Genomic DNA, 23614 nt, shown 5'->3' on the forward strand with positions numbered 1-23614 from the left:
GAGACAGGCCTCAAGTCAGAAAAAGCCAAGGGGATCAGGGTGATGGTGAATAGGGACAGGATGTAGAAAAAACACGTATGTTGGGTACAGTATTGAGCATTTTCCTTAGGGACCCCCATTTCGTCTTCACAATAAGCCTAAAAGTGAGGCATTATCCCAACCCATCCCTCCATGTACCTGGCACTCTTACCTACAGTGAACTAGATGGGAATGGAGAGCTGGCCTCAGGAGAGCAAGGTGGCCCACTAATCCCCTGACAATAGTGATACCTTACGTTTGCTCACACAAAAGTACTATTCTCACTAAAATTTTGTGAGATTGGCTAAAAAGGCAATTGTCATTATCCCCAGAGACCAGGAAACCAGAATTCAGAGAAGCCTGACACTCAAACACTGTCTCTGGATTCCTGTGCAGTCCTTGACATCTGGAGCCAAAACAACCAGTGACGAAAACAGAGCAGCAGCCTCAGCACCTCCCAGGAATGACTTCATATCCTGTTATGCAAGTTTCTGGAGGCTCTAGGTTAGAGTGTCCCAGGCACACCAGCGGCAGTTGGGGTTGGCGCACACGAAGGATGAGGAAGGCCAGGCTCCAGGATCTGCTCTGGATACTCTTCATCTCAGGTAAGGTGAGAAAGAGGCATGAGCAGGTGAGGCCTCTGCCCAGAACCTTGGGGATCCCACCATAAGAAAAGCTTCCCTTCTCTTTGGAAGCTCCAGGGGATGTGGCCACCCAGCATAGAGCCAGCCAGTAAACTTGCCAGACTGGGTTCTTCTATCCAAACTTAACAGCATCAGAAGATATATAGAGCCTGAGAACAGAAATAAAATGGGTGAATTATGGAAACAGTTTATCTGTGCATTTTGATATCGGCAAAGATAAGCACAACTCTGGGCGGGGCGGGGATGCTAGAGTAAATCTAAACTTGACAAGATCCGAAATAACTTTGCTCGAGTTTGAAGTTTCGTTTTCTTATATTCCATTATGGTGCTTTTGATGTGACTGTCTGTTAACCCCCAAAGACATAATTCATTTAACAATATTTCCCAGGGACCTACTGTGGACCAGAAAATCTGCTATTGTTGAAAAATAGCAGAACAAAAGTGAATAGAAGGGGCTTGGGGCCCACTTTCCTGGGGGCTGTGACTGCTGACCACCATTGTCTGCTGGTATTGGAGGGTGGTTTTGCCCTCCCTGGTTTGGCAGGTCTGCCCCATCATCACACCCTCACTTCTCTTGTTGTACAGCTCACACTTTTTTTTTTAAATTTTTAAAAATTTTTAATAAACATATAATGTATTTTTATCCCCAGGGGTACATGTCTGTGAATCGCCAGGTTTACACACTTCATAGCACTCACCATAGCACATACCCTCCCCAATGTCCCTAACCCCACCACCCTCTGCCAACCTCCCCCCAGCAACCCTCAGTTTGTTTTGTGAGCTTAAGAGTCTCTTATGGTTTGTCTCCCTCCCGATCTCATCTTGTTTCATTTATTCTTTTCCTACCCCCCAAACCCCCCACATTGCATCTCTACTTCCTCACATCAGGGAGGTCATATGATAATTGTCTTTCTCCAATTGACTTATTTCGCTAAGCATAATACCCTCTAGTTCCATCCAGTCATCGCGAATGGCAAGATTTCATTTCTTTTGATGGCTGCATAGTATTCCATTGTGTGTATATATATATATATATATATACCCCCTCTTCTTTATCCATTCATCTGTTGATGGACATCTAGGTTCTTTCCATAGTTTGGCTCTTGTGGACATTGCTGCTATAAACATTCGGGTACACGTGCCCCTTAGGATCACTACATTTGTATCTTTAGGGTAAATACCCAGTAGTGCAATTCCTGGGTCATAGGGTAGCTCTATTTTCAACGTTTTGAGGAACCTCCATGCTGTTTTCCAGAGTGGTTGCACCAGCTTGCATTCCCACCAACAGTGTAGGAGGGTTCCCCTTTCTCCACATCCTCGCCAGCATCTGTCATTTCCTGACTTGTTAATTTTAGCCATTCTGACTGGTGTGAGGTGGTATCTCATTGTGGTTTTGATTTGTATTTCCCTGATGCCGAGTGATGTAGAGCATTTTTTCATGTGTCTGTTGGCCATCTGGATGTCTTCTTTGCAGAAATGTCTGTTCATGTCCTCTGCCCATTTCTTGATTGGATTATTTGTTCTTTGGGTGCTGAGTTTGCTAAGCTCTTTATAGATTTTGGACACTAGCCCTTTATCTGTTATGTCATTTGCAAATATCTTCTCCCATTCTGTCAGTTGTCTTTTGGTTTTGTTAACTGTTTCCTTTGGTGTACAGCTCACACTTTGACTAAAGATGGAAACATTTGGGGCTTTGGTTGTTCCTCCTCCTAATCCTTATGAATAAATTGGGAAAGTAACAAGTGAAAAGAAGGGTTTGCCTTGGAAAGACATGAAGATTACAGAGAAAGGGGACTTTCTAGGAATGCACTACTTTGAGTAAGGTCACAGATGCTTGGCTTGCAGAGCCTGCAAGCACATAGCACTTTGAGTCTGGCTGGAGCTGGGGTGATATCCCAGATGGGCATCTAGGAGCTTGGTTCTCATTCATTTGTGTTGTATTCACGTTTTTCCAAAGCAAAACTGGGAGAAGATGGACGGTTGATGCTTGTGTACTTGCGTATGAGAAAGCCAGTAGTATATATTTCATTGTATCCTGTGGGGGTGGGTTTGGGTAACCTAAAAACTCCCTCTAGCTCCTGTACTCTAAGGAATAGAATCATTATGTACCTATTCAGGTGTGGGCTAGGCCTGCTCTCACCCCAAACAGACAACTGCTTTGGGCAACATGGCTCCAGGGTTTAGAGCTGAGTTTGGGGTCAGACTATCCAGGCTTAAATCCTAACTCTACCATTTTCTACTGTGGAACTTTGGGCAAATCACTTAATAACCTCTGGGTTATTTAATAACCGTTCTGTGCCTCAATTTCCCTATCTCTGAAATAGGAATAATGTCAGTATCCACCTTAGAAGTTATGGAGCTTAAATGATAAATTTAGGAAGATTGCATGTGCCAGTACTTTTAAGCACTTAGCAATAAAAGGTATTTGGAATTCCTTTCTTGCAGTGTTGCAAGAAATGGTGCACACATAGCTCTTCGGTGCTGAGTGCTTTCTGTCTCCTTTCACAAGAGATAAGCAAGTTTGTGCACAATTTCAGACTCCTCCTGTAACTCCCACTCTCTTTGTCTACTTGGGCTGCTATCACAAAATACCACAGATTGGGTCGCTTATAAGGAATAGGTACTTATTTTTCATAGTTCTGGAGGATAGAAGTTCAAGATCATGCTGCGAGTTTGATTGGGTTTTGATGAACGCCCTCTTCCAGGTTGTGGACTATGGACTTCTCACTATGTCCTCCCAGGTTGGATGTGGGTAAGGAGCTCTCTGGATCCCCTGTCATAAGGGCACTAATCCCTTTTGCGGGATCAGTCATGACCTAATCATCTCTCAAAGGCTTCACCTCCTAACACCATCACCTTAGGGTTTCAATTTCAACGTATGAATTTGGTGGGGTGGGGGGACACACACATTCAGACTGTAGTGTCTACCTTGCCCAGGGAGTTGGCAAATAATTTATCTATAATATTTACACTAATGTTACAGAGGGTAGAGGGTAATGTTACAGAGGGTAGAGAGAGGAGGTGTGCCTCTTCCTCGAAGCCCAGCACAGTGCCTGACACATAGTAGGCTCTGAGCCACTGACTGATGAATGAGTGAATGAATGAGTGAGCCAAACTTGGCTTAAGACAGCCCCCAGTCTTGGCTTGCCTGTTTAGTGAGGGGAATTCCTGACCAGAATTCAGAGAACTTTCCAAGAAGCTTGTTTTCCATGTTTCCTTAGAAACTGCAGTCTGGTCCCAGAAGAACTGACCTGGTATCCTTTACAAAATCCTCAGGAGTCCACAGGTGGGCTGTAGTAATAGCCAAGGGGCTCCATTGAAGGGGTAGCTGTTGGCATTTTTCAATGGGCATTCTCAGAGTTACTGCCAAGGATTAAATTGTGTGTGTGTTTGTGCAGTAGTAGTAATGTGCCATTAACAATGGCAATAGTAGTTGTCTGTAGTGGTAGCCTGACACACAGTTTGACCCAACATTACTGTCCAGCCCATTATTTGGTATTCCATAGAAGAAAGTAACTCAGGTTTGAGTGGATATACTGTAGACACTGTGGATAAGTTATGGAATGCTTTGTGTCCAGCCAAAAATAAGATCTAGATCTTACTTCCACTCAACTTGTCCCTCCCATTTACAAAGCTCCATTGGAACAGACCAGAATTGGTCTCTTTCCCCTACTTAGATGAAGTTCCCCTAACTGTTTGGAGGAATCACTGTCTGCTACTATCATGTCTTCACATCCACTCATCATCCTATATGTCCTTGTTTGTAATCTTCTCTTCTATCATACCCTTGTCACTCATGGTGTTGGCACGTGTCCCATGTTCTGCCTCCAATCAGGAGATTTTTTTCCTCTCAAGAACATACATTTATGAAAGTTTGCACAAAGCATATGAGGTCTAGCTCTTGGAGTAAAAGAAAAGTTACTCACAGTTAAAAGATCTGGAATCTAGTGCTGGCTTGCAGGGAAGGTTGCATTTTCTCTGAAAGCCTTGAGGATCTCGTCGAAAAATGAGTGGTCAAACAAGAAAAAGAGGTTGTTTCTCTCTTTTTTCCAAAGAGAAGAAAACTATTCCTCATGGAGTCTAACTCTGATTCCCTGCTTACAGAACTCCAAGCTGCAAATGAACCACGTGAAGAACAGTATGTCTTAGCTGTGGGAAAGACCCTGAATGTACAATGTCCTTTCTCCATCCGGAAGTACGCCAATAGCCAGAAAGCTTGGCAGAAGCTGATGGACAGAGGGGAGCCCCTGACACTGGTTTTCACAGAGAGTGTTTCAGGGAAACCCAGTCAAGTCCGGATGGGCAAGTACTTCCTAGAAGACATCCCCGATGAGGCCATACTAAATGTCCAAATGACCAATCTTCAAGTGGAAGATTCAGGACTGTATCGGTGTGTGATCTACCACCCTCCCAAGGACCCTGACATCCTGTCCCCCCTTGTCCGCCTGGTTGTGATCAAGGGTGAGTGACCTGGAGGGGGGTAAGAGAATGGGGAAAGCCAGGCCAGCTGGGGTTATGGGTGGTGGTGGTAGCACGAGCAGGGCTGTGGCTCAGGATTTCTAGCAGACTGGCCTCTCTCAGAAGCTCCTTTTCTCTCATTTGAGGTCCTTGAGAGACATTTGGTCTCAAGTAAGAAGCTACCACTTAGAGTAGCAGAGCTTAATTTGGGGTGCTATTATAGGAAGTGGGATACTTCCTACGGTATGAAAGATGAGTGGTAGACTTGGACAATTTAGTCTCATTCTTTAGGTCTTCAAATGGAAGTCATTTCTTTAGGAAGCCTCTGTGATCCACTATTTCCTTCCCAGGGTGCATTTGATGACCTTCCTGTGTGTTTCCAAAGCAGTGCTTCTCAGACTTTACTGTGGGCACAAAGCCCCTGGAGATCTTATTTCAAAAGCAACCTCTGATACAAGAGGTCTAGGGTGGGACCTAGATTCAGCATTTCTGATCTGCTTGCACGTGATGCTACTGCTGAGGCTGGTCCATGGTTCCCATTTTGGGTAGCAAAGCTCCAGAGCTCACTTTGTGTCCTCTCTCATAGATGATGCTGTCTCACTGGGTACTAGTGGCCTGCTTATTTATTTGCCTTCCATGCTCATCTGTGAGTACCTTGAGAAAAGGGCCTGTACCTTTCTCAGCTTTGTATCTCTAGCAGCTAATGTAATGCGTGGTTCCTCAGTAGATGTTAACTGGAGAAATTAAGGAAGGTTCAAGTTTCTAATAACTGGGGAATCCTAAACCTAAGGAAGACAAGGCTCATATGCAATATATCAATAAAAGATAATTTGAAAAGCAGTACACTACAGGTTCAGGTGAGGGCAAGGCAGAGAATAGTACAAGGTAGAGTAATAAGGGAATTATTCTTAAAGAAGTTGGAGACATATGGAATGGTAAAGAATAGCAGGAAAATGCATTTCCAGTGACAGGAGTCGCTTGAAAATTCTATTCCCCCCACTCCTTACCCCCTCTCTGTCCTTACCCATCTTCCTCCCTCCTTCCCTCTCTCTCTCTCCCCTTCTCTGCCTTCCTTCCTTCTTCCCTTTTTCCTTTCTCTGACCTAGGCTGACCTCACACTCATTTTTTAATCTTAGCAAAAGAAAAACTTGCTTCATGAATGGCTATGTTTATTTCCCTCCTCAGTTTCATTTACCCAGCTACCTATCCATCCATCCATCCATCCATCCACCCATCTTTCCTTCCATCTAACCATCCTTCCTCCCTGCCTTCCTTCTATTTATCCTTCCAACCATCTATCCACTCATCCACTTCCCAACAATTTATCCACCAACTTATCCATCGATTTATCCATTGTGCTTTCTTGCAGATTTTTTAGTCTCAGACAAGAATCCTACGCAGAACTTGGTTCAGACTTCCACCTCTTCTCTTACCACCACCAAGGCCCAGAGCACACTCCTTACCAGTCCCAGGACTGTGACCCAACTCCTACCCAAATCAACTGCTGACATTTCCTCTCCTGGCTTTGGAGTCAACATCACAAATGTGACGGATGTTACCAGCTATGGTTTCAGGTCTCTGGGCCTCCTAGTTTGATTCCAAGTCCATCTGCTTAAGACGTGGGAAGTTATGGATAGAGGAGTGGGCAGGGCAGAAGCAGACTTGAGTCTACTAAGTCTGGTGAAAGTTCCCTGGGGAGGAAGGGGGTGGTGTTAGAGGAGAAGGAGGCTGTTGATGAGGCTGCCCATCTCCTTGGTTCACCCTGTTTCCTTGCTTACTAGAGGAGTAAGGAGAGGGAAAAATGTCTCTGCTGAATTCCACTGGGTCTCAGCCAACCCCACCAGCCTAATGGTAGAGTGGAGTGAAGGACCCTGGATTCTAATGCCAGCCACATGGTTTGGCTGTGTGACTTTGGGTGAGTCATGAAGGTTCTGTGGCTTGTTTCCTTATCTTCAGGGAGGCTAGAAAATGCAGAGCTGGAAGTGATAACCTAGCCCAACTGCTCTGGGCAGCTGTTGTGTTAGGATTACCTGGAGTGCTTGCTTTTGCTTTGGTTTGTGTTAATACTGATGCATATGCCCTCCTGTAGGCCAATAGATCAGGATTTCTGGAAATGGGGTTGGTCTCAGCATTGTTGGTGAGATCTTCAGGAGATTTCTTAATGTGCAGGCAAAGCGAAGAACCATTAACTTTGCATGCATACCCTTCTTTACAGTTTATTATTAGATGTTGATTTATCTCTGAAAGTGTTTATCATTAAATATTGAATTGACAGAGAAATATGTATCCATATTGCCATTAATCTAACATGTCTGATCTCCACATTCTCTTTCTAGTCTTTATTCATGTTCATACATATTTGATATAGCAGTAATTCTAATTATAAACATTGCCATTATTTTTCTATTTTAAAACTGTTCTTTGATGTTGCTATCTAGACTTCATGATTATAATTCAAACAAAATCACCCTTTTCTAGCAATGAAAAAGCCATGACTTACATCTTAACTTGCTTGTCTTTAGACACTGAGATCGTTTTAATTTTTTTGTAGTATTGATAACTTCGAGATGAACATTTTCACAGATGTCTTTTTTCTTTTAAATTATTCATTCAAAAGAAATTCCCTTAAGAGCATGTGAACATTTATATTGCTCTGTATACATATTGACAAATGGTCTTCAAAGGTTGCAAACAATTTGTGTTGTGATCCATAATGCAGAAGAGAAGCAGTCGCCCCTGCAAGGATCTTTTGCCCACAAGGATTTAGTACTTGGAAAATATTCCTGCTAAGTTGGACATGAATTATCACATGCTTTCATTTCTCTCCTGCTGTGGACTAGGAGCTCCATGAGAGTAGAGGCAGAACTTCTCCACCCCACCCACCCCAAATAGTTGTTTTGCTGACCCCAGTGTCTGGTACATAGTAGGTGCTTATTAAATCTTTGTGGACTAAATAAATGATCTGGTGAGAATCAACATTTTTCTTTTCAAGTTACTTTGATTTTTCCAGGATGTAAATTGAGAGTACCTACTTTGGCCCACATTGCTACTAGAGGCTGCCCCTGGCCTATTAACTTTTTTTATTAACTAATATGAACTATCCTATCAGTCAGAATCCAGCCAGGGAAGCAGAAGTCACTGAGATGTTTGAAAAAGAAATGTTTTGTATGGGGAATTATTTACCTCTGCAATGAAAGAAGTGAGCTTCCAATCTGGGGAGGGATGGGATGGCGGGGGCACTTCAGAGGAAGCCACCATCACACTGTGTTAGGGTGGGTTCCCTAGAAGCAGGCAGTGGGAAAAGTCTTGTACAAATGTAGGAAGTGATCCCAGGTAAATCCATCCAGGAAGTGAGACCAGGAGAGAAGGAAGCTTAGCAAGGGTGTCATCACCAAGCTGAGTCACAGAGTGGGGAACTGCAGGGGACTTCTGGGGAACCCATGGAACTTGTCTATATCAGAGGCTGGGGAGCTGGAGTATTTATGCTCCTGAATTTCCAGTCCCCTGTTAGGGGCAGCCCAGGGGCACATGAATTCCCAGGCACTGGGGTGGTAGGGGTGGTCCGGCAGCTTGTGCTCAGCCTCCAGAGGGGTACCTGCTGGCCCTCAAGAGTGGACACACTCCAGGAGCTCGGCCCATGAAAATGTGAAAGGGTTGGGAGGACAGGGGAGACCCGAAAGTCAAGGTAGTCCAGAGGAGCTGGGGCCTTGGGACCGTGGGCTGAACGCGCGACCCGGAGAGTGCTACTGTACCCACAAATGGCTAGGAGCTGTCAGGGGCTGAACTTGACCCTAGTTCCAGGTGGTGGAGGAGATGGAAGACAGGGAGGGAGGTGCCAGAAGCCAGAGGAAGGGTGGGGACTTCAGCGTAAAAGGAGACTCTGGCACTTTTTTTTTTTTTAAATTTTATTTTTCATAAACATATAATATCTTTTTATCCCCAGGGGTACAGGTCTGTGAATCGCCAGGTTTACACACTTCACAGCACTCACCATAGCACATACCCTCCCCAATGTCCGTAATCCCACCCCCCCAACCCCCCTCCCCCCATTAACCCTCACTTTGTTTTGTGAGATTAAGAGTCACTTATGGTTTGTCTCCCTCCCAATCCCATCTTGTTTCATTTACTCTTCTCCTACCCCCTTAACCCCCCGTGTTGCATCTCCTCTCCCTCATATCAGGGAGATCATATGATAGTTGTCTTTCTCCGATTGACTTATTTCGCTAAGCATGATACCCTCTAGTTCCATCCACGTCGTCGCAAATGGCAAGATTTCTATCGCCATTCTGTCATTTCTCTCTCTGCGACCTTGCACATTTGCTTTTAAATTTTGTACGGGCAAATGTGTTGATTTTTAAATTATTGCTTTGCTTTATTCTTTCATATGCTTAATTCTATTTCCTGGCGACATCTCTAGGTTTTTTTTGTTTTTTTTGTTTTTTTTTTTTCCATTTTACTTAAATCTTTATTCCATCTTGGGGTGGGGGCTGTATTTTGTTAAATGGTATAAGTTGTACAAAAGATGACTTTTTCTTCATATTACGATCCAGATACCACCAGATTATTTACTAAACAATCCCTGCCTACCTCCTGGTCTGCCAGATTTCCTTAGATGTTAAATTCATACATAACATTAGGTCAAAATCTATGCTTCTCTTTGTTTTGCTGCCATCTGTTTCTTTTCTTGCCCTGTGTCTTATCATGCAGATTAGTTGCTGAGTCTAAACAGGCCATATTTCCTCACTCATGGGTATCTCTTTCTTACAGTATCCACTGATGCTTTCTCGGGACTTTTAGAATGATTACACGAAAATCTGTAAAAATTCATGATAAGATTTGGGCAAGGATTGGATTCTTCTGTTTATAGATGGGGAAACAAGAGGCCAGAGTGGTGAGATGGTTCTCCCAGGAAGTAGGCCATGTTGCGGGGACTAGAAACCAGGCTTCCTTGCTGCCATCCTGGTGAGGAAGAGGAGCCCAGGCAGCCTGCCCTTTCTCTCAGATGCCTCCTCTGCATATGGGCTCCATGCACTTTACTAAATATATTTCCAGTTAGTAGTTTTAGGTAATGGACACACTAAAGGCACAGGGCTAGTCAATATGGGGACAAGAGCTAGAAGGGCCCAAGCAGATAAGATAAGAGAAGGGGCATGAAGGACTTCTGTAAACACTCAGGTGTGAGGTGCACCAGCACTAACAGCAGCTGACATCTCTTCTTTTCCCCAGGGTTCCCACGATCAACATCATCATTATTGTGCTGTGTGGACTCCTGAGCAAGAGCTTGGTCTTCACTGTCCTTCTTGCTGTCACGCAGAGGTCATTTGGACCTTAGGCCAGTGAAACCATGAGAATGACCTCTGACCTTCAGTTATATCCTTCTGGCAGTTGTTCCAGAGGAGGGGTGTGAGGGGAAAGGCAAGGAGGAGCAATGACAAGAGTAGACTCTGTAACACAGATTATTTCTAAGTCTCATGTCTCACCTCAGCCCTGCCAGCTCCCCTCACTACACCAATAACCTTGTGTGTGTGTTTTCTCCCTCCGAAGAGAAGACACAGCTGCGAACATGCCCATTCCACCAGTGGCTTGGGATTTGCCTTAAATAAAGACAGAGTCCAATGCTCTTCACTGTTGCTGTTGCATGGTGGTTGTGAGGTACAGAGGGCACCACCACTAAAGCTGCCCTTGTGCTTGGCCTGGGCCATAACGTTTTGGCCTGACCTGGATAGAGCTCTTACTAAAGAAGCATCTTGTTCTCCCTGTCCCTGGATCTTCCTCTCCTCTAGAATCAGATGCTTGGGTTTCTCTCTTCATCTGTGGCCATCTCCTACATTCCCAGAGAAGGGGTTTGAAAACCACAGAATGAGGAGAAGACAAGACACTCTCTCTCCTTCTGCTCCTCCCCCTGCTCTCTCTCTCTTTCTAAGATAACTATATAAATTTCAAAAAAAAAAAAAAGATAATCTAACTGGTGAAACCAGGAGGCAACACACAGCTGAAGCCACAGCTGAGGTCATAGCAAAAGACAGTCAAGGGGTCTGGTCACCGGTTAGAATTCTGCACCCAATTCCTGTGTGTGTGTGTGTGTGTGTGTATGTGTGTGTGGGTGTGTGTGTTCATGCGCGTGAATGTGCCTGTGTTTTGGGAAGGGGTGGTTTTCCCACACCAACAAACAATTTTTGGACACCAGGTAGGTGTTCTGTAATTTAACTCAATTCTAATACTATCTACCCAAAGCTTCACCAGATTCCATAGATTGGGGGCTCAGTTCCATAAGACTCCCCCTCCCTATCTTTAGATGACATTGGTGAGCACTTGTGCTTCTGACCCACCTACTATAGGAGTTCCCAGTGATCCCCTACTTGAGTTCCATTATTTTGTTAGAGCAACTTGCAGAACTCAGAAACATTTTACTTACCAGATTATTGGCATTTTATAAAAGAATATTAAAGGATATGAATAGACAGCCATATGAATAAATAAATATGAATAAATAAATAATGAATAAATAAATAAATAAGCAGGGTTTCTGTCCCCATGGAGTTTTGAGCCCAGCACAGTGGCACATGGAAATATTCTGGTTTCCCAGCCTGGAAACACTCTGAACTCCCTCCTTTTTTTTTTTTTTTAAATGGAAGCTTTTAATGGAAGCTTCATTATATAGGCATAGCTGATGAATTCATTGGTCATTGGTGACTGATTCAATCCCCAGTTCCTCTTCCCTCCCCAGAAATGAGGGGGTGAGGTCCAACTTTCCAACACTGTTTTCAAGGTCAGTTCCTCAGGCAACAGCCCCCATCCTTCTGGTATTTCCAAAAGTCGCCTCAGAGACATAAACTTAGGTGTGGTAGAAAGGGGCTTGTTAGGAACAACACACTCATGTCACATTTATGGCTCTGAAGTGCTTTTGGGAACTGAGGACAAGAGACTAAATATGACAGAAGAAGGTCCCACTGCTCTTATAGCTCAGGAAATTTCATGGATTTGGGGAGCTGTGATCCACAACTACAGATGAAGTCCAAATATATGTGAGAGATATGTTTTAATTATCTGAATGACCAAACACATATTTCTTATAATTCGCAATATCACACAATCTAGTGATGTTGCCATTGGTGCCACTGCCCTTCGTCACTTGAAGCCACCACATCCTTGGCACCATGCTATTCCCGGACTCTCAATGCTTAAATTTCTTATGTGTCTGTCATCTCCAACTGGCCTTACACCTTGCATCACACCTTTAGGATCCTGAATCCTAGGAAGAATCTTGCATTTGCCCAAGCTTAGGTCAAGGCATATGCCTGGCACTTAGATGCAGGAGAAATGTTTGCCTCCATACTCAGTAGTAGAGGAAGTAGCACTCTGCACCTTAGTGAGACCTGTGCATTGAGGCATGTCCCCCAGGTATAGAAGGTATTGGGTGCTGAGAGCCAAAAGGTGATAAATATATCTGATCTGTCGTAGTTATTCCTAGTACCATCATGTTTGTGGTCTCCATCCTCTGCCTAGGCTGGGAGTTCAGGGAACTACACACCTTGCATCTAGGATGAGTACCTGAGGAACCACATTTTATAGGTATACCCTCTTTGGACCACTTGCCTCAGAATCCCCTGGGCTGGTAGTTAAAATGCAGATTGCTGAGCTTTCCCAGACCTACCAAATCAGAATCTCTGGGGGTGCAACTCAGGCATGTAAATGCTTGCCAACTTCCTGAGTGATTTAACCACGTGCCCATACTTGAGAACCACAGTATGGAGCAAGAGTAAAGAAGGCAAGTCATCAGCAAAGTTTGAGGTCTATCTTGAAGGACAGGACAAATTTGGGTGCACAGTGTCATTCCAGATGGGGGAATGGCAGAGGGGTTGCAGGATGTAGTGGTCAGTGGTCAAGGATGGGAAAGTCCTGGTGACCTGAGGAAATGAGTGGAACAGAGGTGGGACATCAGATGGGTGGGTCCAAACTCGCTATGGTGGAGAATGGGGAGCTCTCCAGTGTTGACCAATGGGGTTGTGACGTAAGGGAAGCAGGAAGGAAGATGTCACAAGGGCAGTGATCACTCTTTTCTCTTCTGCATTTTCCTGAGTTGCTCCCTCTTCACACTTCCCTTCTTAATTGCAAAGTAATAGTCAAGCCTCTCAGGGTACATGGAAAACAGTCCTGTGGGGGCAGCATCCTCCAGCATCTGGAAGAACCCTGGGATGCCCAGGACCCAGTGGATCCTGGGATAGGGTTAGGATGGAGGGGACAGGGCTATGGGGGTGGCCATGGCTGCTGCTGCTGCTTTTCTGGGCCTCAGGTAAGGAGATGCAGGGGGAGGGACGCAGATGGCTGAAGGGGTACCTGTGAAGAGGGGTTTCTCTCCCTTCTTTAGAAGGGACTGGATGGGATCAGGGTGTGTGCTAGACACAGGAAAGAGACATGAAAGTAATGGATACACCTGTCCCAGTAGGAACTGGGTGATGAAACAGAATATGGAGGTTCCTCTAGTGCACTGTAAAGTTGAGAAATTATGTGAAGTCATCCAAACAGCCTCTCATCACTATGCTGATTCCTGGAAGATGTAAATTGTAAGACAAAGTCTCTCCTTAAAAGAATTAGGCACTGAGGTAGAGGAGGCATGAATATAAAAGAAAGTTAAGTTAAAAGGGGGAAAGTCACGGCATGAAGACAAAAATACAGTGGAAGTCCCTCTAGCAATGCCAGAGAGGCCATGTGGAAAAGAGGGGGAAGGTTCTGGAATCAGAAAGAACAAGGTTCAAATCCCAAATTCAGATATGCTACTTCTACATTTGTGACCTTAGGAAGTCCTCCAACCTCTCTGAGCCTCAGTGTCCACATTTACAAATAGCACCTATTCCATATTTATTTGTACATAGGGGTTGTCCTAAGAGTTAAGTAGCAGACTGATGTAAAATTCTTAGGTTCAGTATTTAGGGCATAGTAAGTGGCTTAATAAAAGCTTGGTGGATGATGATGGTGGTGACGTAAGCAGGTGCAGGGTGATTAGTGGTATTGAGGATTGAAAGGTGAAAGAGATTAGTGCAGGTGGAATTGTTCAGGTAGACTCTACTCTGGGACCAGAAGGGACAGATGTGGGTGGAGAGGAGTGGGGAGAGCATTCAGCTGGGGGATGGCAGGGGCTAGTATGAAGTACCATGTCCTGGAAAGCAAGGGACCTGTCTGGGGAAGCACGAGTAGAATAGAATGTGGGTTGTAAAACAAGTTCAGTTCTTCTTTACTTTTTTTTTTTTTTATCATTTTATTAAAATTTTCCCGTCTACAAACTATAGAAAGAATAGCCACCATAAACTTATTACCTAGATTCAGAATCCAACCATAATTGATATTTTGCCCTATTTGCTCCATATCTATGTACACTGCTGATTTAAGTATATATATTATTGTATATTATATATTTTTATATATATTTATTTATAAAATTGCTGAATCATTTCAAAATAATTTACAGAAATCCTACAAAACAGGAACCAACACATGTTGGAGAGAATGTGGAGAAAGGGGAACGCTCTTGCACTGTTGGTGGGAATGCAAGTTGATACAGCCACTGTGGAAAACAGTGTGGAGATTCCTCAAGAAGTTAAAAATAGAGCTGCCTATGACCCAGCAATTGCACTACTAGGTATTTACCCCAAGGATACAGATATAGTGAAAAGAAGGGCCACATGCACCCCAATGATCATAGCAGCAATGTCCACAAGAGCCAAACTGTGGAAGGAGCTGAGATGCCCTTCAACAGAATGGGTAAAGAAGATGTGGTCCATATACACAATGGAATATCATTCAGCCATCAGAAAAGATGAATATCCACCCTTTGCATCAACATGGATGGAACTCGGGATTATGTTAAGTGAAGTAAGTGAAACAGAGAAAGACAATTATCTTATGGTTTCATTCATATGTGGAACATAAGCAATAACACAGAGGACTGCAAGGGACGGGAGGGAAATCTGAAGAGGGGAGAAATCAGAGGGAGAAGAACCATAAGAAACTATGGACCCCTGGGAAACAATCTGGGGGTTTCAGAGGGGAAGAGGTAACAGGCTGATGAGTACTAAGGAGGACAGGTGCTATCATGAGCACTGAGTATTATACCTAACTAGTGAATCATTGAACACTGCATCAAAGACTAATTGTGTACTATACAGTGGCTAACTGAACATAATAAAAAATAATAATTAAAAAATAAGAAATCCCAAATTACTCATAAATGTTATTTGGAGTTCCTAATACTTTTGATCTATGACCTTGTATCTGCACTGGGGTCTGCAGATGTAGGGATGGTGGAAGAAACATTTCGACTTCTCATTCCAGGATACCAAGCTGTAGGTGCAGGGGAGAGACAAAAGTGCCTCTTGGGAGGAAAGACCTGAACATCGTATTCTACTCCTCCAGTCTGAAGGCCTGGCATCGGGAGAGGAGCCAGGGCCCCCCGGAGACACTGGTGCACATGAACACTAGGAGAAAAGACCTGAACTGGGCTCAAGCTGGAAGATACCTCTTGAAGCATTGTCCCAGGGAAGCTGTATGCAAGGTCACAGTGACAGAGCTCTGGCGGAAGGACTTGGGGCTGTACCAGTGGGTAAACGACTTCTTACCTCAGAAACCCCATGTCCTGTCCAAACAGATTCGGTTGATAGAATGCAAAGGTGAGAAGCAGCGAGACCCAGGACAGAGAAGGGGTATTGTGGAGGATGACCTCAACCACAGGCTAGGGCCCCATCTGCTGGGAGGCCTGCTTTGGAGAGATGGTGCAGAGTAATGGGAAAAGCTCCACACCCAAAATCAGTGCGCCTGGGTCTTCCACACTCACATTTTGTGAGTTGGAGAAAGCTGATAGCAGCTTCATACTCCCTTTCTCTGGTAATTGGGGGAAAACTCTAGGCTAATGTGGATAAAGAAACCGAGTCTAGTACAGATTGCTCCTGCCTGAAGGAAATATTAGTCTCACAGGTGAGACAAAATATAATCTTCTGGAAAGGGTACCTGCAGTAATGCCTGGGTTTGTACTAAACTCCGTTGGACTGATTATTAGTTAGGTTAAAACAAACGAACAGAGGTTTCTTTCTGGGGTGGCCTTGGCCTCACCAGAGATAAATGGACGTTCCCTCAGGGCATTGGGGGGAGTTCTTCTTTATCCTTCTTAACTTTTTCTTCAGTGATCCAGATGGAGAAGGGTATGGCAGTTGCTGACCACAGAAAGAAACTTAATATACTGGGGGGTGGGGGAGATACATGGAGGTGATGGATGTTGTCCACCCAACCCACAGTAGGAAGGAAGGCCTGAAATGAGAATTTCGGAGTATAGAAGATGGGCTGGGGCAGGGTGGGGGAGGGGAGACGGGCAAGAGGGAGGTTCCCTGCCTCATGGGCAAGCTCCAGGTCAGATTGGAGGCAAGAGCAGAAGGACCCTTGTGGCAGGTGAGTGGTTCACTTGACTGCGATGGGCTGGGAGGACATGGGTGCTAAGAGCTAAAAGATTAGACCAGGCTTACTGGACAAGACTCCAGAGATTGAGGCCAGCTGGATGTCACAGAGATATATAAGAATGGAGTCAGGAAACATAGGTTCCAGTGCTTGTTTTGTTGGCTGAGTGACCTTGGGCACTCCCTGTCACCTTGTTCCTTGGGGGATTGGACTGGATGGTATTGAATACTCCTTCTACCTTTGACCTTTCATGACCCTGTGAATGTTTCTCAAACAGAGTATAGTCCCTGGCAAGGATTTTGGGAGAGGGCTGCTCAGCATGTAGAAGAAGAAAGAGGTCGCTTTCTGGTTCAGAGTAGGTCAGCCAGGTTGTGCAGATAGGCTGGCAAGCTCAGGGATGCTGAGCCATCTTCAGCAAGTATTTCCTGGGCACCCAGTAGTAGCCTGTGCCAGTCAAGGCTCAGAAGGGCTTTTTATCTCTTCCAGAAAATGGCACTGGCCAAAAGAACCAACCAAGGCAATTTGGATCCAATGTGAGTTGTGTCGGACAAGGGTTGTTCCATGAAGGCCAAAGAAAAGTGGGTAAGGGCTTAGCTGAGGCCCTCAGCTCAGGGCCCACCTGTGAACTCCAGGGAGCCAGGCCGACCACATGGAAGACTTTCTTCTGCTCCAGGTGGGCCAAGGGAGTCCTGAATCCTAGCAGGCAGAATGACCTTCGCTTTTGTTTCTATCCCTTGCCCCAGTGCAAGGGTTGAGTGTTACTACTTCAAGGCAGCAAAAGTCCCATCCACCAGCCACAGAGGAAAGGAGCTGGGAACATGCAGGCATATCATACCCCTGACAATGAGGCACCGCTTAGAAAATGGGATAGAAAATGGAAATGGAAATTTAGGAAAATGGAATCTGAGTATCAGCAGCCTCTTCCTCAGAGTTGAAGGAATGGGCTCAACCGAAGTCCATCCCTACCCAGAACTGTTGGGGAGTGAGAGTCATGGGTGGGTGTCGGAGAACACTACCTGGAAGGGGAGAAATGTTGAAATGCACAAAGGGGGATGGCATTCCATGCCAGAAGCAAGTGGTGGGAACGCATGCACAGAGTGGGCCAGCTACAGTGGTGGATAGCTGGGCTGAGTGTCAAGGAGAGGGTAAGGATAATGCACGACCATACATTCAGATTGTGGAGACACCGGAAGGCCACGCGGTCATGCGCACTTTGTCCTGTAGGCAATGGGGAGCACGAAGGGCTTTCCTTAGACCCCCTGAGGGGAAGAGTGAGGGTCTTGGTTCAGTCACCCAGCAACTGTGCAGGAGGTTTGGAGAAAGGAGGTGTTAGGGGCAGGAGACCAGATAGATTCCTCTGGGGTGAGTGCCAAGGTTAAGGATCCTGGGAAAAGTAGAGGCCCTTCTTCAAAGGGTGCAAAGCCCTGCTTGGCTGCTCTCATAGCCAGGAGCAGGCTGAGCTTCAGAGCAGAACATCCAGCAGATATCCACCCTTTTGGATTCTGGGGGTGAGGGTCAAACCTAGGACTCCAGTGCTTGCTCTTCCCACAGGCCCGCTGCGGCTGGTGATTGTTCTGATATGTGGATCCATCCTGAGCAAGGGCCTTGTATGTTCTTGGTCTTGTTTATCTCTCTCCATAAAGCCTGGGGCTCAGGTGAGTGGGGGCCAGGGACAGGCTTGGGTGGAAAGGAATGAGGGGACACCACAAGGTGGTGCCTGCAGATGTGGGTTTAGAGGAACCAGCTCCCAGGGGTTCCCCAGAGCCTGTTCCCATCTTTCCTCACTTCTGTGCTCAGAAGTCTTTGGAAAGGAGGCCCACCCCTGGGAATGATGTGAAGGGGGCTGGGCTGGCTCCTTGGGACACATGGGAGGGGCAGAATGAGGATTTTTGTTACTGGGAACCCAGTCTTTGTTCTTCAGAGGAGAGAGGAAGACGCAGGCCTGGGCTGGCTTGGATGCGTCATTTTCAAATATGGTTCATTTCTTTTCTTTTCTTTTCTTTTTTAAACATTCTTTTTTAAATTTTTTATTTTTTTAAGATTTTATTATTTATTTATTTATTTGACAGAGAGAGAGAGAGAAAGACCACGCATAGGCAGAGAGGCAGGTTGTTGGCGGGGGTGCGGGGTGGGGGGAAGTAGGCTCCCCGCTGAGCAGAGATTCCCGATGCGGGGCTCCATGCCAGGACCTGGGATCATGACCTGAGCCGAAGGCAGAGGCTTTAACCCACTGAGCCACCCAGACGCCCCAATATCGTTCATTTCTGTCACTCCTCAGGTAAGGCATGCTCCTGAGGTGTCCCCAAGGCACAGCAAACACAGGGAAGCAGACTTAACCTTCCAGGAGCAGATGGGCATGCCTTCTTCCACTAACAAATACCACATTCCACTCTGTTCAGTGGTAAATAAGGGAGGAATGGTCCACAGCCTCTGTCCCCAAAAATCTCAGCCAAAACTTAGATGAAAAGAGTTCAAATTTGAAAAGTCTTTTTTTTCGTCAGTGAAAGACAATTACAAACATATATTCTTTGTTGTGTTATGACAAATACGCCCTTTTTAAATTATAAATTTATGTTATAATAAAAGTTCCTGTTTACCAAAAACAATATATTAGACATTATTATGTGTTGCATATTGCATAAGAAGATACAAACACAGAGAATTCCTATTTTTTCCTATTCCAAAATCTATGGTACTTTTCTCAAACATCTCTGTGTGTTTAAGAAAATGACTCCTATTTCTCTGCTTCAATCTACTCCTGGGATACCCACATGATCATTAATTCCTCAGTGACATTTGGAAAATTCAGGTTCCATGGCAGTCACGTTCGTGAAAATAGTTACAGTTTAGCATTTGTTTACAACAAACTTTTCAAAACCTCGTAAAATCAGAACTGATTACATTTGAAACCAAGGGCAGGTCTTTTGGGGTAGGGGCTGATCTTTGAGGACCAGGCTCCTCTGTGGGGTGCAAAGGGAAGTCACCATTTCCTTCCACCTCCTCTGCATGTTTGTGTAGAGAATGTCACCTTTGCAGGAATAGGCTAGTCTATTGAGCAAATCTGAGCAAGTGTCCTTGCCCATCTCCTGCAGCCAGGCTCCCAGACCAGTCCTTCCTCCTTAAATATTCCCATTCCTACACACTGTGTGGTTTCGGGATAAACCAATTCCTGTCCCAAGCTGGACCTATAACCTCTCATCTAATGTTAGGAAGTAACATCCACCTACAGGATGGGGGAGAAAGCCAATTGCAAACAGAATGCAAACATGCTTTATTTTTGCTTTTTTTTTAAATTTAAGATCTTTAAGTGCTCACAACTGAGTTGTCCTACTCCTTATCCCTTGGCACAGTCACCTGTGGAAATACTTTACCATTCACTTGGTTTAATGGTTTTTTATTTTTCTCATCTTCATCCATCCATTATGATCCCTTCCCACAGGCATCCTCTTAATATATTTAATGTATACCCTTTCAATCTACTGTCCATATGTTTATTTTTTTTAAGATTTTTTTTTTAATTTATTTGACACAGAGAGAGATCACAAGTAAGTAGAGCAGCAGGCAGAGATAGAGGGGGAAGCAGGCTCCCCGCTGAGCAGAGAGCCCGATTCGGGGCTCGATCCCAGGACCCTGAGATCATCACGTGAGCTGAAGGCAGAGGCTTAACCCACTGAACCACCCAGGCACCTCTGTCCATATGTTTATCTTTATCTGTGTAGATCATTGACAACATGTAGAATTGATTTTATGTGCCTTGTTTCATACATATTTCATTGTATTGTATAAAAAATGTGCACTTGGGTGGAAAACTGCATTGTCTCCAGCACATTCTTCCTTGTGTTCTCTGATTCTGGGGGAGGTATTTTACAGTTTTGCAAGTTGCAGGTAAGTGGTAGACATGCAGATCCTGTCCTGTCTTCCTTCCCCTGCTGTGGGGGGAAATAAATCCCAGACTGGTTTGTTTTCCTATGCAATTTGTTTCAACATTCCTTTCCTCCATATAAATGTATGCTTCTTGACTTCCTTTTCTAACCGGTCTTAAAGTTTGCCTGGTTTATTCACTGAGTATGAGTTAAAAAGAATCTTTAATTTTTCAACTGTATGGAAGTTGCAATTTAACCTTTTTTTTTAAAACTATAACTGTTTATAAATTTCATTCGATCCTTCTATTTTGCTTCTGAGACTGTCTTTGTTGCTCTATGTAGATTTAAATCTTCGATTTGTTTGCCTGCTGTGTATGATTCCATGTAAATGTTGAATTTTACTTTTCTATTCCCCTTGTGATGGACACCTAACCTGCTTCAACAGCTGACTATAAAAATAAACAAATGAGCAAAATCCAGAAAAATGAAAAGCAGTCTGAAGTAAATATCCTCATCATCTTCCTGGAGGACCCATATAAGATTTTTTTCTAGATCACATACCCAGAATAAAGCAAGGGTTCAGAAACACATCCATATGTGTATTCACTCTATTATCACACAGGTGCCCCTGGAATTTAGTGGGGAAGGTTGGTCTTCCTAACAGATGTTGATGGTCTTTTGGATAGTCGCCTAGGGGGAAAAAAGGCTTTTACCCTTCTCTCACACCATACACACAATGAACTAAAATGGATCATAGACCTAAACATGAAAGGTATAAACAATAAAGCTTCTAGAAGAAAACAGAAAATATGACCTTGGAGTAGGCAAATGTTTCCTCAACAGGACACAAAAAACAGTAACCACAATAGAGTATACAGTGAGGAGTTGGGCACTAAGTGTAGGACAGTCACACATTTATTCCACATGGTAGTTCCAGAACTTTCTCACAATCTCACTGATACTGAATCTTATCCAACTTCCTAGCCCCTGCCAGTGTGCCCAGTACAAAGGGGCAGCTCAGCGTTTCACAGGAGTGTTTCTCTGAGAACAAACAAGATCAAACATCTATCCGTGGGCTTGTAGGCATTTGGATTTTTATTGCGGTGGATCTCGGGCTTCTGATCATTCTGCTATTGGACATCCTTTCTTCTGCTTGCGGATTCTCAGTAACTCCTTGGTTCCTTTAGGTATTCATCCACGGTCAGTTTTAGACACTGCAAATATCTCCCCTCTGTCTCTCATCTGCTACTTGGCGAGCACACTGCACCTCAGTGATTTGGTGCAGAAGACGCAAGAAACCATTTTTAGATTTAGACACTCTGTTACTTACACAGGTAGTAAAAGGAAGATCAGCTGAATGTTCCAGCTTCCTGGGGTCCTCGTCCCATACTCAAGACAAGACAGTCCGAGAACTGCAGCCAGCCATGTGATACCCCACAGCTGAGGAGCCTGTTGGCGACGGCCACTTTCAGTGGTCTTACAGTCTGTTCTGAGGGGGACAGCAGAAAGACTCGTACCTCAACAGAAGATAAGGGGTGACGAGTGATGAGAAGCTGTCTTCCAGGAGGGGATTAGATGGAGAGTGGCAGGTGTTCGCTGCCACTGTTTCTCATTCCAGGAAGAGCCAAGAGCGTCTGTCTGACTCAGAGTTGCTGTAGTTCAAACCTTCACCGCATGGCTCCTGTGGCTGCAGGCAGGAGGGCCAGTGTCCGCATGGGGCTCTTCTCCGGCGTTGCTTTTGTCCATGATAGCCTTTGTTTGAAAAATAAATGTTTGTGCTGTGCGCTGAAACCATTCCGTTTTGGCCACATCTTACTGCCCATGTCAACATGACTTTGCTCTTCCACAGTTCCTAAGTATTACCTTACTTTACCAGGTGTTTTTGACCAGGCAAACGGTTTCATTGTTCATTATAGAAACTTCCTAGAAGATCCATCGACTCTCCAATGGAAAGCATCACGAGATAGTCTGTGCCCTAAGAACCTTTGAATCCCTGCCTCAAAATCCTCGCCTTGCTGTTCCTGCCAGTCCTGGACCGATGTGCAGCAATCCTTCCCCACTCCTGATGCAGCCCCTGCTATGCCAACACCTGCCTTCAACCAAACTTCTCGATAAACTTGGACCTTGCCTTCCTCTAGGACACTGCCACAGCTCTGCTGAGGCGGTGTCCTCCCTGTTCGCCACGAGCAATAAACTCAGCTTTCTCTTCTCCACAGATTTTGTTGCTGATGTTTGTGGGACGACAGCATTTGGCAAGGTAATGAATTAATCCGTTTTTACCATTATGTGTTAGGTTTCAGGATCTTACTTAAGATCCCAGTCTGAAGCACAGTCATATTTTGAATACCGTCTTTTAGACAATGCACCGAGATCTTTCTCATATGTGATCTTCAACTGGCTTTATAGTTTCGACATTCACAGACACCACGCAACAAAGGAATCTGCCCCTTTGGAGGGAGGCTGGATATTGTTAAAGTTGACCTCAGTCACTTCAAGTTGTGCCAATACTCTAGCCACTAACCACACATAGCTTTTTACATTTAAGTTGATTAAAATTCAATGAAAAATCAAAATTTGGTTCTTCAGTGGCACCTGCTACATGTCAGATGCTCAGTGACCTTACGTGACTAGTGGCCACTGTGCCCGGCAAGAAGACAGGGGACCTCTCCGCCACAGCAGGAAATTCTGTCGCACAGCCCACTTTCAAGCTTTCTCTTTCAACAGAACCGGTTGGCCAACAAAGCTTTCAGTTCCTTGTTATAAATTTAGCTTCTTACTAATACAGATTAAAACTTTTTATAGCACGTGGTACTTTTAAAGCTGGGTAGTTTAATTTAGAGTTTCCATTCAATGAAAGCAGACTTTTCTCTTAAAAAAGGAATTATACTTCTGATTTTTTTTTTTTTATTTTTCATTTTCAAAGAAAGAGCTCATATGATTTTGGTGCCTAAATCCTTGCATCCATTTCCTCCCAAGTCTCTTCCAATGCTGCCTTGTCCATGGGTCTGTGAGAGCGAGGGCAGCCTATTTGGAGGAATGATGGGGACACAGCCGGGGTGGGTTAAGGCTGCTTAGCAGTGGACAAACTGCTAGGGAGTGTTGGGGGACAGGGTTCAATGTCCAGCTCAACTGTGCAATCTCCGTGAGGCCTTGGACAAGTCACTTGTCCATTGTTTTGTAGCTCAGCCT

At 44.7% G+C, this 23614-nt stretch overlaps 1 protein-coding gene across 1 annotated transcript; it reads left to right on the forward strand.

Moving 5' to 3' along the window:
* The first annotated feature begins 516 nt into the window (after nucleotides 1–516).
* LOC111147657 (triggering receptor expressed on myeloid cells 1) lies at nucleotides 517–10741 on the forward strand. Its single transcript, XM_022503854.1, has 4 exons — nucleotides 517–623; nucleotides 4767–5123; nucleotides 6490–6694; nucleotides 10347–10741. Exons 1-4 carry the CDS (start codon nucleotides 575–577, stop codon nucleotides 10450–10452), a joined length of 717 nt encoding a protein of 238 aa, XP_022359562.1. The 5' UTR covers nucleotides 517–574; the 3' UTR covers nucleotides 10453–10741.
* The last annotated feature ends 12873 nt before the right edge of the window (nucleotides 10742–23614 follow it).

Source organism: Enhydra lutris, unplaced genomic scaffold, assembly GCF_002288905.1.
Source record: "Enhydra lutris kenyoni isolate GAN:26980312 unplaced genomic scaffold, ASM228890v2 scaffoldscaffold17, whole genome shotgun sequence".
Taxonomy (NCBI): domain Eukaryota; kingdom Metazoa; phylum Chordata; class Mammalia; order Carnivora; family Mustelidae; genus Enhydra; species Enhydra lutris.